The 15,084-nt window shown below is 21.8% G+C and overlaps 3 protein-coding genes across 3 annotated transcripts; all 3 read left to right on the top strand. All coding sequences in view use genetic code 6, as the record gives it.

The window, feature by feature from the left end:
- Nucleotides 1–4,260: 4,260 nt before the first annotated feature.
- Nucleotides 4,261–4,698, top strand: TTHERM_000274479 (transmembrane protein, putative; the record flags this gene model as incomplete). Its single annotated transcript, XM_012797621.1, has 1 exon — nt 4,261–4,698. One exon carries the CDS (start codon nt 4,261–4,263, stop codon nt 4,696–4,698), a length of 438 nt encoding a protein of 145 aa, XP_012653075.1.
- Nucleotides 4,699–8,684: 3,986 nt separating this feature from the next.
- On the top strand, nt 8,685–11,674 carry TTHERM_00274480 (hypothetical protein; the record flags this gene model as incomplete). Its single annotated transcript, XM_001015988.2, has 2 exons — nt 8,685–11,118; nt 11,658–11,674. 2 exons carry the CDS (start codon nt 8,685–8,687, stop codon nt 11,672–11,674), a joined length of 2,451 nt encoding a protein of 816 aa, XP_001015988.2.
- A 1,317-nt stretch (nt 11,675–12,991) lies between these two features.
- Nucleotides 12,992–13,882, top strand: TTHERM_00274500 (aldo/keto reductase family oxidoreductase; the record flags this gene model as incomplete). Its single annotated transcript, XM_001015990.1, has 1 exon — nt 12,992–13,882. The coding sequence occupies one exon, from the start codon at nt 12,992–12,994 to the stop codon at nt 13,880–13,882; it is 891 nt and encodes a 296-aa protein (XP_001015990.1).
- Nucleotides 13,883–15,084: the final 1,202 nt, after the last annotated feature.

Genomic DNA, 15,084 nt, shown 5'->3' on the forward strand with positions numbered 1-15,084 from the left:
AAGTAGCTTTCATCTATAAATATTTATTAAATCATCAATCTTCTTTACTAATATATTCTATGCTTAATCAAATCTTTTATTGACATGATTCTAATATAGTTATTGAATTTAAATGCTGATACTCAAAATATCTATGTATAAATGATGTAAAAAATTATTCAAAATTTGTCCGACTTAAAATTTTAGATGAGGAACCAGAAGATACTATAGAACTTTGATAAAGAAAAAAATTAGATAACTTCGTAAAGTATGACTGAAGAATTAGGAGTAACAAAACTTGCTATCATAAATAAAAGCTTTGAGAGTCATTTACTTCAATATTTGGAAATTTTAGACTCATTTACCTAAAAATAATCAGCTGTATGCTTTTGATCTTAGCAGCACTCCCAGAATCACATGATTCTCTATTATCCTCGGAATCAGATGAAAACTATTGCTAGTACTGTATTTCCTCACAAATTCGGACCTCTGTTTTCTGTAGATTCGCCAAATTCGAGAAGAAAAAACCCATAAAAATTAAATTGAGTCAAAAAAGATTTAATAAATATTTAACTGGAAGAAACACAATAATTTAATATATTTAGTTTTGCTAAATATTAATTTTGCCAATAAATAAGACAAATTTTAGAGAATTAACCTATTTCAACAAAATAAATTTTAATATTTTAATTCATTAAATATTTTATAAAAATTTTATGAAATTAAAAATGAAATAGTTACATACTATATAAGTTTTCTATTTAAATTCTTTATTAATAAATCTACTTATTTATATTCTAAGTTCTATGAATTTATAAGCAATTATTAATCAGCACTACTTATTGATATTTTATTTAGTTTTTAAATTTAATTGTTTAAATTCTTGAGAGCGTTTATTTCATTTTAATTTAATTTTTAAAATCTATTCAACTATATCAAAAATATACTACTCACATTATGATAAATTTGTTTATTTTCTTTATCTTATCAAAAGAAATTTAAGAGCAAATGCTTGTAATTTTAATAAAAGTTTAGAATTTATTTTTTTATTTTGTAATTAAGAATTGTAAATAATATTTCGCTTTTTTTTGTTTACGTAGGTAAATCCAAACCAAATTGATTTCATTCATATCTATCGAATTCATACCATTAAATTATTATTATATCACTAAATTACTAAAAATATACTAAGATTATTTAAATAATTTGTGGTTTTTATTCATAAATGTATTTTTTATTTTATATTTCTAAAAAAGAAAAAGAAATTGTAAATGCTTTTTTTGCTATTTAAGATTGACCAATAAAATACATTTTAAATTCATAACTTTAATAAGTATTTATTATTTATATAAATTATCAATTTAATTTTGAGACCTTAAAAAATCATTAAAAAAATAATAAGATACAAAACAATATAATTAATATGTGGTATCTTATTACTTATTTACAAATTACTACGTCCTAGATTGATACTATTAATTAGATGACGTATTTTTAATTTAATTAATTTTTGACCTTTAAAAAATATAAAGTTAACTTGTTTTTCAATACATCTATCAATAAAATCTAAATCCTTTTTCCATTTATTTTTTTGATTCATGCTCACAAAGAATACCAAATTTTTATTTGTATTATAAATGCTTTAAATCTTTAAACAAAAATATTACGCAATTATTATTAATTTATAATAAAATTATATATTAATAGTGTTATATAGCTATTCTTCTAAAATTGTTGATTATTTTTATTTAGTTTAAATAAAAGCGATAAATTAATTATTTTAAAATTAAAAAATAAATAAAGGAAATATGTATATATAATTTCTTAATAATTTCATATTTTTATAATGAAAAAAAGTTTTTTAAATTATTTGTGGAGATTAATTTTATTGATATAATAAGAAATGAATAATAAATAATCTAATTCTTACATTATTTTATAAGTTGTAGACCAAGATAAATTAAGAGATTTATTAGAATACTTTCAATTTTTTGAAAAGATAATTTATTTAAACAAACAATAAAAAAAATATAAAACAAGCATTAAAACTCCATCCTAAATTTTCTGAAGTAATACACAAAAAGTAAAGTGTAAAATCAATGAAACTAGATATAAAAACATCTTTTATTATTAAAATAACTATTTTGATTCATATCTTATGCGACTTTAATTCCTATTCATAAATGATTTATGACGATTAAGTCCCATTTGTTTTTTACAAATCAAATATATTCCTAAAAAAATATGGAGATCAATCAATTAAACAGTAATAGAAAATAGATTACTCATCAAAAAATTTTTAAAGTGAGCCTAAAGTAATTTTAGGCATTGGATATTACAACAACAAATGGAATCCAGAAATGCCAATTCTATTTGAGCTCTCATCTTCAGATATTACAAATACTAATTGTAATATTAAATTAATTTCTGATAATACTAAAAGCTTTTTATATGGTATTTAAGCTAATTTTTTTGCAATAGATACTTTACAATATCCTTTCATATAAGTTATACATGAATAAAAAAAAGATATTATATTTGATAATCAGTATTAATTTTAAGAAACAAAAAAATTCTCAACAGAGCTCTTAGGTAATAAAGAAGCTATTGTAGTAATAAAGGGTTGGAAATCCTCTCCTAAAAGCTCTTTAAACGATAGTTTTATCTTAACTGTTTTTATTACAAAGGTAGATGATTAAAGTTATAATATTACAATTTCTACTAGTTAATATTCATAATAGATTATTGATGTATATTATACTATTATTGAATATACTGTTAATTCACCTAGTATTTATGGTGTTATTGCAAATTATAATGACACTTATAAAGCTCCTACAGATTAAAAGTGTTTTTAATAAATATGCAATAATCAATAAAGATTTTTTACAGTTAATTTTAAGGTAAAAAATATGTAAATTATTTCAAAATAACCTTATAGTAATTTTTTTACTTCTATTAACTAATTTGAATTTATTACAAAGTAGCTTGATAGTAAAGATGGATCAGATCCTAGAATTTAATTAGTTAATTTCAAATTTGAAAATGATATAATAAAATATGACTTTAATGTTTGGGATAAAACTATTTGTAAAGGTTCTACTTCTACTTCTTTATTTTTTTTCAAAAAATCTTGCCAAAACAACCAATATATTGATTTAAATACAGATACTTGTATAAGTAATTGCAGCTCTAAATCTGATTAGATATGTTTAAATTGCGCTTCATAGCAATACTTATTATTAGATAAATAGATTTGCCAATCTTAAAAGCCAATAGGTTATTACTGTAAATTAATAGATTAATTTTATTAATGCTAAAATTGCAATATAAATAATTGTTAAGAATGTGATAATTAACTTTATTGTATATAATGTATTAACTAATTTTACTTTTTTAATAATTAATGTACATAAACTTAACCTCCGAATACTTATTGTGATAACACTTTGAATTGTAAAAATTGCAATGATCCAAGCTGCTTCACTTGTAATAACCCTAATTAATTTCCTTAAAAATGTTTATCCTGCTATCCTACTTAGATTCTTTACAATGATAAATGCTATAGCAAAGAAAATCCTCCAATTAATACATATTGCGATTGGGTTAAACAAAATTGTTAAAAATGCTAAGATGATAGTTGTTAGATTTGCTCCGACCCATAAATATAGGCTTAATAATGTTTAAGTTGCTAGAATGAATAGATTCTTTACAATGGTAAATGCTACACCAAAAATAATCCTCCTGACAATACATACTGCGATTTCGTTAATTTAAAATGTTTTAAATGTAAAGATTCAAAATGCTTAACTTGTAGTGAGCCTCATTAGTCGACTTAAGTATGTTTAACTTGTTAAGTTAACTAAATTTTATACAATGGTAAATGCTACACCAAAGATAATCCTCCAGACAATACATACTGCGATTTGAATAATTTCAAATGTTTTAAATGCAAAGATTCAAAATGCTTGACTTGTAGTGATCCTAATTCATCTATATAAGAATGTTTAACTTGTTAAGTTAACTAAATTTTATACAATGGTAAATGCTACACCAAAGATAATTCTCCTAATAATACTTTTTGTGATTGGGTTAATTTGAAGTGTATATAATGCTAAGATAATAACTGTTTAACTTGCAGTGACCCTAGTGTAGCACCATAATATTGTTTAAGCTGTTAAGATAAATAGATTCTTTACTAAGGCAAATGTTATACAAAAAATAACCCTCCAAATAATACTTATTGTGATTGGGATACTTTGAAGTGTTTACAGTGTAAAAATGTTAATTGTTTAACATGTAATAACCCAAATTAGCAAGAATAATATTGCTTAAGCTGCCCAAAATAATTTCCTTACCTATTTTAAGGTAGATGTTACTGTGGGAATGGATTTTTTGGTACAAATTGCTAATAAAATTGTATTTCTAGTTGTATTTTATGTGAAGATAATCTTTCTTGTGATAAATATTCAGATTAACATATTTATTAAAATTAAGATTGTCATTTTTCATGTTCAAAATGCTATATCCCTAATAAAAGCTATGGTTGCAAAGAATGCAGTTCAAATACTCGATTGCTTTAGAAAATAACTGGTTCATGTTTTTGCAAATCTGGTTTTACAGACATAGGGTAAGCTGAATGTTATGATGAAAATTCTTTAAAGCCTAATCAAGAAGTTTCGAACGCTAATAATAAAATAATTTAGATCTTATTTTTGATGAATTTGCCTTAACTATTTATAAATATACACCCATATGCAGACTTTTTTATTTTTTAGATGCAACAACTAGGAAATCTTTATTTTGTAAATTAAAATAGCACAATAACGCCATTTAAATCTATTGCAGCATTAAACTTTTTTAACATTTACTATGAATAATATTAAGTTTAAGACAAAAATGTTGAAACGGTGTTTGGTATTAAATTTAAACTAATCGTTGATAAATTTGTATCCTAAAATTTGCTCCTGCTCACTATAACTATCGTTTTGCTTACTTTGCTTTCAATTGTAGTTATAATTTTTAGATCAAAAATTACTTCTACTTTTATTATCAATAATTTTCTCTGGAATTATTAGCTAAAGTTGATCAGAATTTCAAGCAATTATTTTCTTACAAATTTATTTTTAAATTTGAGTAACTTCAAAGAAATGACTATGCTTTCATTTATTATTTTAGGAATACTGTCATTGATTTATTTTTTGAATTTAATAATTTGTTTTTAAAAGTCTAGGTGTGTTAATTTGTAAAACTTTAAATTCTTATACGATAATTTAAACACTAATAATATCTTCAACAGATACTTTTGGATGATACTAGAAATCAAGAAGATAGTATGTGTCATATTATTATCTTTAATTCCATTTGAAGTTTACATTTATATTTTTATGAGTAGTTGCTTTTTATTAGGAGTTATTTTTGCTTAATTTAAACCTCATTAGAATAGAAAAAGGGATTATTTTATCTTAATCATCAGTGATTTATTTGTAACTTGCCTTTCTATTTTCCCAATAATTTTGAAGAGAGTGAATGACTATCCAACTATCTGTTAATTAACAAATTTAACAAATATATTAGTGATAATATATGGAGTATTTTAAATGGTAGTATTTCTTGAATATAATATTAGAAAGTTTATTAATTATAGAAAACAAAAGCAAAAGTAAAAATTAAGTTAGAAATTTAGCAGACCTCTTGAAGTTAACATGGCTTTTGAAATCAATATTGATAATTTATATACCATCTTAAATTAATCTAAATAAATTTCATCATACTTCAAGAAAAGATCACCTTCAAAAACTAAATTAACAAAAAGTATTTATTGAATTTAGCAAAATAAAACAGTAATAATAGAAATCTAAAATGAAATATAAAATCATAAAATGATGAACATTTTTATTAAAATAGCAATTTATTTTAGTTGTATAAATATATTTATTTGGATACTATTAGTTTATTAAGTTTTTGTTTCATTTTTTTTGATATTAATAATATATACTATATGTGTATTAATACAAAAGGTTCTAGTTTTATTTTAAAAATTGATTAAACTAAATTCACCAAAAAGGATGAATTTTTTTAAAAAAAATTATTTTTTTTCATCCTCTTAAACATCAGTACCCACAGTAGTTATATTAATTTAAACCAATGTGTTTAAAAATATTTATTATATTAATATTTAATTTTCTTTTTCTTGTTAAGAAGTTAGGAAGTAGATTTTAAATTTTTTTTATTTGTAGTTGAAAAATAAATTAATTTTTTTTATTTTCATAAATACTTCTTTGAATATTGTTTAAAAAAAATATTTTTTATAATCTTTTAATAGAATATATAGATGCTTGCTATTATTTTTCAATTTTTAATATTTATCTTACTTCTAATTTAATATTTTTGAGTTATGTATTATTTTATCAATCATTTATCTTTCAAATTGAAAATTTCCGCAGTTTATTTAATTAAAATCTATCTGATTAAATTATTTTTGTGGCTTGAAATTAGATATGCAAGTGTAAACTTAATGCAATAATTTTTATTTGCTTTGTAAAATAGTCATAAAATTTAGAAATGATTTTTTTATGTTTTGGATGACAAAACTTTAATTTCTATTTTTCTTTTAATTTAAGTGTGTAGATAATTTACTTAGCTTTAACAAAACTTAGATTCATTTTTATCTAACTTCGATTTATTATTTTTTTAGATAAGCAAAGCATTGTAACTTGTAAGATATTTGCATGTATTTTAATAAAAGAAAATATATTCTAAATTGTACTTAACATCTTAATATCATACTAATTAATTATTTTTAGATTACAGTCAAACTATCATACTTTTTGGAAAAAAATCAATATGTTAGAAAGTATGAGTAAATATAAATATATTATGATGCGTTACAAATGATTCCAGTAACTACTATTTGAGTACTTAAATTTCTAATTTAGGATATTCTAAAAACAAATTCTATCTTAAAATTTATTTTCATAATAATTTCTTACTGTAAAATTATAAAAATGGAAAAATTTCAATAATAAATAAATATCCTTTAAAATTTGAAGAAAAATAAATAAAAGAATAAAGCTAATAGTTAATTTTGTTTTTTTCTTAGATTGCTAATAAAATGTTCTATTGCTGATTAAGTCAAATTCATAATAAAAGTTTTGTCTTCTCCTTAGACTTTGTTTTAATGGTTAAAAATTATTTAATCATTAATTTTATTTTAAGTTATTGACTTAAAAAAAATAAACCTTTATATTTGAGAATAGAAAACTGTAAATTAATAGTATAAATTTATTAATAACCGATAAAGTAAGTTTTCAGTTACATAGTGGAAGAAACAAAAATCATTTTTTCCTAATTTTATGTTTTATTTAGGATTAGAAAATTTGAAAATGTTAATTTTTTCATTAGTTTATTAGAATTGCCCCCCATTTTAAGAATTCTGATAAATCTTGAAATTACTTTCTATTTTATTTTAAGTATAATTAAATTATGAGGAAAATTAAAATTGTTTGGTTAATGTAAATTTCAAGAGGAAAATTTGATTTTTTTAATAAATATACTCTTCAAATTTATGGTGTAAATTTAATTTTTTTTATTTTTATTTATTTTAAGAAATCTAACTAAACAAAATGAAATGCTCAGATTGAAATAGATTTTAAATTATCTTACATCAAGAAAGATTAATATAAGTAATTTTTAAGCTATTGTAAGCTTAAATTTTTGTGTTTATTTCTTCAAAATTAATCAAAAAAAAAAAATTAATTGTATTACATGAATGAAAAAGTAATTAAAATTTCACACTCATAAATAAAAGCCTACTAATATTACTAAGATTTTATGTGATTTAAACAAATATTTTTTTCTAGTACAGGATTTAGTTATTCAAAATAATAGTATAAATTTATAAGATGAAGGTAAAGATGATAGGGTCTGTATACAATACTATAATTTAGTTTCCTATTAAGAAAGGTTAATTGTTTCAAGATAATTTTAAATTCAAAGCTTGAGTTTAAAAAAATTTCCTTATGTTTTTATGGGGATCTATTTTGAGGTTCTCTTCCTTGAATAAAAGAAATAATACTACAGATAGATCATGCTTTATTGATATATTACAATATTTTATTAATTTGAGAAGTAATAAATCTGGTGAAAAATTAATTATCCACCTCTATAACAGAAAATGATTCATATATGGGTATTAATACATTTGAATAATTAGAGAGATTAAAAAATAATCAATCATCTTAGATTTCTAATGATTATAGCATTTCCTAAATTTTTAAAATCATAAGAAAATTGAACGATTTTCGTTTGAAGGATGTGTTAAAATATAAATAATTAAAAAAAAGAAGTATAGTACAAATAAATCAATTGCTTATCTTTTTTATTTATATGTTGCTTTAATAATATTATTATTTCGAATATTTTTTTATCACGATTTTTGTACTTTTTTAATTCTGCTTAATAATTAGATAATAGTTCATGAGAGAATTTTAATATTTTTCTAAAAATGCTGAATCTAACAAAATTTGATAAGCTAATTTTTTTATCAATGAAATAAATAAAATATAAAACAGTATTATAATTATTAAATAATTCAAAGAATTCATTCTAATTTTTGGTGATAAAAAGAGAAAAGTCAGTTTTTACTTAACATTAAGCTAACTGTAGTAATATTAAAAAAAACTAGCACAACACACTTTGAATAAATGAATAATAATTTTAAGGTTTCACGATTTATTAAATTCTTTCTAGTGATTTTCACCTATCAAGTTAATAATATATGTGCTCAAATACAATATGATGATTAAGTTCCATTTATTTACTATTAATAATCAATCAAACTTAGATTTTATAAGGAAGATAATCCATAGTTTTAAGTAATTGATTTCTCTTCAAAATAGTTTAAAAAACCTCCTTTAGTAATTGTAGGAGTCGGTTTTTATAATAACAAATGGGATCCAGATAAACAAATTTTATTTGAACTTGTTGCTTCATCTATAACAAACACTTAATGTAATATAACACTAATTTCTGATTAAAGCACAAGCTATTTAACAGGCATTAAAGTTAACATATTAGCTATTGATACTTCTTAATTTCCTTTTGTAAATGTTATAAATTAAAATTAACAAAATATTAATTTTGACAATTACTAATTTTAAGAAAAGAGGTCATACTCTTCTACCCTCTAAGGTACTAAGAATGTTATGGTAGTAGTTAGAGGCTGGAAATCTTCTGCTAAAGATTCTACAATGAATAGTTTTAGTTTAACAGTTTTTGCTACAAATGTAGATAATTAAAATTATATTATTACAATTACTACAAGTTAATTATCTCTAACTATATTTGATGTATATTATACAATAATCGAATATGTTGTTAATCCTCCTAGTTAATATGGGATTATTTCAAACTATGACAATAAATACTAAAACCCTACTAATGAAGCATGTTTTTCTTCACAAAATTGTACAAATTATAAGAGATATTTTCCTGTATATTTTAAAATAGTTAAAATTTAAATTACATAATAACAAAATTATAGTAATTTTTATACTTCTATAAACTAATATTAGTTTAGTACTTTTAAATTTGAATAAGATCCTAGGCTAGAATTAACTAATTATACACTTAATTCAGATACAATAACATATAGTTATCATACTTGGGATTCATCAATATGCACAGGATCTACTTCAAGTTTTCTATTCTTTTATAGAAAAGTATGTTAGAATAACTAAGATATTGATATAACTGGAAATATTTGTATAAATAAATGCAATATTAAAAATCCTTTAAATGATTAACAATGCTTAGATTGTTCTTCAGGATAATATTTTTTGTAAGATAAATAACTTTGCTAAACTGAAATACCAGTGGGCTATGAGTGCACTCAAATAGATTAATTTTATAAATGTTAAAATTGCAAAATAGATAATTGTTAAATTTGTAAAGAAGGAAATCCTAGTCAATTTAATTGCACTTAATGCATAAACACATTTTACTTATTTAATAATTAATGCTTTTCTAAGTAACCTGATAATACAATATGTAATGATAATTTAATTTGCTAAGATTGCAGTGAAAAAACTTGCTTAACATGTATTTTATCTTAAGAATAAAACTTGTAATGCTAAACATGCTATGATTAATAGATACCTTATTAAGGTAAATGCTACAAAAAAGATAATCCTCCAAATAATACTTATTGTGATTGGTCTAAGCTGATCTGTTTGCCATGTACAGATTTAAGCTGCAAAATTTGCAGTAATCCTAATTCAATTCCTTAACAATGCCTAAGTTGCTAGGATAATCAATTTTTATATGATGGCAAATGCTATTCATAAAATAACCCTCCAAATAATACTTATTGTGATTAGGCTACTTTAAAATGCTAAAAATGCAATGATATTAACTGTGCGACTTGCAGTGATCCTTCTAAGAGTCCTTAATAATGTTTAAGCTGTTCGAATAATTAAATCATTTTCAACGGCCAATGTTACACAAAAGAAAACCCTCCAAATAACACTTATTGTGACTGGATTAATTTAAAATGCTAACCATGCAATGATATTAACTGTGCGACTTGCAGTGATCCTTCTAAGGGTCTTTAGAAATGTTTAAGTTGTGTGAATAAATCAATTCTTTTCAACGGTTAATGTTACACAAAAGATAACCCTCCAAATAACACTTATTGCGATTGGGTAAGTTTAAAATGTTAACTATGTAATGATATTAACTGTCTGACTTGCAGTGATCCTAATTAATAAAATTAATATTGCTTATCTTGCTAAAAAGAATTACAATACTTATTTAATGGAAAGTGTTACTGTGGAAATGGAAAATTTGGTATTGGATGTAAATAAAATTGCATTCAAAGTTGCATATTATGTTAAGATTAATCTTCATGCGATAAATATTCATAAGAACGTATTTATTAAAAGGAGGATTGCCATTTTTCATGTTCAAAATGTTACATACCACATAAAGATTATGCTTGTCAAGAATGTAGTTCAGATACTCGCTAAATATAACAATTGACAAGCTCGTGTTCTTGTAAAGAAGGATATATAGAGAGTGGAGTAGCTGAGTGTAAAATTGAATAAACACTATAACCAAACAATAACTTTTAAAGTTCTAGTAATTAAATAATATAGGCGCTATTTATAGTATATTTACCATAATTATTTATAAACATACATCCATATGCAGATTATTTTATCTTTTAAATGCAGTCATTAGGAAACCTTTATTTTCTTAACTAAAACTCTACAATTGTACCATTCAAATCATTCACTATCCTAAATTTCTTAAATATTTACTATAAATCATCAAATATAACGTCCTCTGCTTATGAAGTAGTCTTTGGTGTTAAATATAAATTAATCATTGATAAAATAATTTCATATAATTTGATACTAGTAGCTATAGTTCTATTACTATTTACAGTGTTCTCCTTAATAGTATATTTAATTAGATCAAAAATTACTTCTATATTTATAATCAACACTTTTCTTTGGAATTGCTAAATAAAGCTGATAAGAATATTCAGTAATTACTTCCTTATAAATTTATTTTTAAATATCAGCAATATCTCTGAGATGGAGTCTCTATCTTTTATTATTTTAGGTATATTGGGTTCAATTTATCTTTTTAATTTAGTAATTTGCTTTTAAAAGTCAAGGCACGTTAATGAGTAAATTTATAAATTCTTATATGATAATTTAAACACTAGCAATATCTTTAATTAGTACTTCTGGACGATATTAGAAATTAAGAAAATAGTCTGTGTAGTATGCTTATCTCTTGCTCCTTTGTAAATTTATTATTATATTTTCCTAAGTATTTCTTTTCTTTTTAGCTTAGTTCTTATTAAATTCAAACCACATTTGAATTAGTTAAGGGATTTAGTTTTCTTAATTATTAGTGAGTTATTTGTCTTTTGCCTCTCTATATTCTCATTACTAATGGAGAAAATAAATAATTATTCAACAATTTTTAGCCTTACAAACACTGTAAATGTAATAATTATAATTTATGCAGTATTTTAGCTAATAATAACTATAGAATTTCTTATAAGAAAACTAATTCTATTCAGAAGATAAAAATCCAAGTTGTTATCGAGTTAAAACTTTAATAAACCATTTGTTGTTGATATGGCGCTTGAGATTAACTTAGATAAATTAGATGATATCTTAAATAATAAAAGATTGACTTCTAGCCACTTTAAAAATAAATCACCTAGGTCTAGAAATATATTAAAAAACAACATTTATTGAGTAGAACAAATACAAACTAAAAATAAAAATTTATTTTTCATTAAAATTAAATAAATAAAAGATTAAATTAATAAATTAAAGTGCATCATTGTATTTTATTTATCTTTTTATATTACATATTTATTTTTTTTTTAAATTTACCAACTTTAATATTAAACAGTAGAATATATTCAAAATAAAAGAAGTCAATTTATAAAATAATATAAATTAAGGTAGATAAAATAATTTATAGAAGAGTTTTGATATTGAAGTTTAGATTATACTAATCAAAATAAAATACTGAATGTATTAATTTTAATTACTAAAGAAAAACTTATTTTTTAATTATTTGCAAATAAAGCTCTTATTTTTTGTAATAAAATGTTTTCAATATAAATTTTATTCAAAAAAATATCTAATTATAAATGTATACGATTTAAATTACATTTTAAAGGAATAAAACACATTTCTTTTGATTTTTAAAGACATTTTTACAACTTGTTACAACTTAATATGAAAAAGAAGATTTATGGAAGACTTTGAGAATATTTAGGGAAATTGTTAACTTTAAGTTAATAAATGTAATGATTAATTGATTTTAAGTTGATAGCTTTTCAATAAATTTAGAGTAAACATCAATAAATTGATTGCCTAGAATTTTTTTATTTCATTATTTTTAAAAAGATTTGTCTTGTTATGGATATTAATAATAATTTATAAAAATAAAAAACATTAGATAATTCATAAATAATAAAATGGCTTTAAAACTCGCAAAAACTGTTCCATTAAATGATGGAACTAATTTCCCAATTTTTGGATTAGGTACTTGGGAATCCAGAAACTAATAAGAAATGACCAACTTAATCAGATCTGCTTTGGATTTAGGATATCGTCACATTGACACTGCCATTGTTTATGATAACTAAAAGATGATTGGAGATGCTCTAAAAACTATTTTTAGTGAAGGTAAATACAAGAGAGAAGATTTATACATTGTTAGTAAGATCTTCCCTTTTAAGACTTGGGACACTGAATAAAAGATAAAATAAACATTAGAAGAATTACAAATCGAATACCTTGACTTATTCCTTTTACATTGGACTTTTACTAGTCCCTCTAAAACCTTTGAAATTAATCATAAACCCGTCCATGTTATTTGGGCTGAATTAGAGCAAGTCTAATAAAAAGGATTGACAAAATCAATTGGTGTTTCTAACTTTAACGTCTAAAGTTTACTTGACTTATGGAGCTATGCTAAGGTAAAGCCAGTAGTTAACTAAATTGAACTTCATGTTTTCTTGCAACAAAAAAGATTAGTAGAATTCTGTCAAAAAATTAATGTCCATGTTACTGCTTATTCTCCTCTTGCTAGATTTAATGAAATTGTCTAAAATAAAGTTTTGATAGAATTGGCATAGAAACACAATTCTACCGTTTCCTAAATTTTGCTTTCTTTCCTTTTATCTCAAGGTATTTCTGTCATTCCTAAGACTGAAAAGGTAAACAGATTAAAAGAAAACTTTGATTCTTAAGATATCTAGCTTTCTGAAGAAGAAATCAAAGCACTTAAAGACTTAGACACTAACACTAGAGTTTGGTAACCTGCTGACTTAGATTTCTTTGGAAACATTCCTATTTTCGATTGAAAATAAAATAATTACAATACTTTAATAAATAAATATGCTTTATTTTCTTAAAAATTCATTGTTCTTGTATTATTTCATTGAAGAAATATAAAATTAATTAATCTCTTTACTTCTATTTGAATTTGGTAAGAAATAATCCAACTAACTAATAATCTGCTAAAAATTTAAAATTTTTTCTTTTTTTTTAAAATTTAATATTTTCATAAAAACATTTTTTTTGAATATTATTTTAAGTAAAAAATAGCAAAGTGAATGTAATAAAAATACTTTAAAATAAAGATTATTTTTAATAATTTCTTTTTTATTATTTATTTTTACAATCTATCTCGAGGTTACATTTTAATTATTACTAATTTTATAAAATCAACTAATAATAAAATATTGAATGTAATATAATTGTTTTGACTATTTATAGAACATAAAATTCATAACTTTTATCATTTATAATTGAATGATTTGATGGTAAGGATCTTGAATTAAAACAGAAAATACATCAACTCAACATTATTCAAATTATTAAAAAATAATTTTTACTTTATTCTTAAAAATATTTATGATTACTTATTCATTTTATAAATTAAAACATTTAAATAATAGAGAATTAATTTTATATGTAATTAATTTTCTTAGTAGGCAATTGTTAAGAGACTCCCCTATCCACTATTAGCAAACTTAGCTTATTACCTTTATTTGATTGATTTAAATATATAATACATTTACATCATTAGGGTTTAGAAATTTCTAATTACAAATTGAATGAAGATTCTAAACTCCAAAAATAGATTATCATGAATTCTACATAATTAAGTTATTAATATGTTAAAAAAACTAATTAAATAATGAATATTAAATTTTCGGTAAAGAAATAATAAATGAAATCATATTTTACCAATAAATTGATGAGGATAATAATATAATTAAAAATGGAAGACTTTGAAAAGATTTTCTATCAACGAAATAAGTAAAAGTTTGAGATTTAGTATTTAATTGCTATTTTTAGGAATTAATGTAAAAACTGATATTTTATCTATATGTTATTTACAAATTAAATAAGTGGGGAATGAAATAATTAATTAATAAATAATTTATAAATCTCTATTTTGAAGTTAAATAAATTTAAATAAAAGATATAATAATTATTCTTCTATCTTATTTATCTATTACTTAAAAACACCACCTAAAATAGTTAATCTATTTTTTTT

This window comes from Tetrahymena thermophila (genome assembly GCF_000189635.1).
Source record: "Tetrahymena thermophila SB210 genomic scaffold scf_8254649, whole genome shotgun sequence".
NCBI lineage: Eukaryota > Ciliophora > Oligohymenophorea > Hymenostomatida > Tetrahymenidae > Tetrahymena > Tetrahymena thermophila.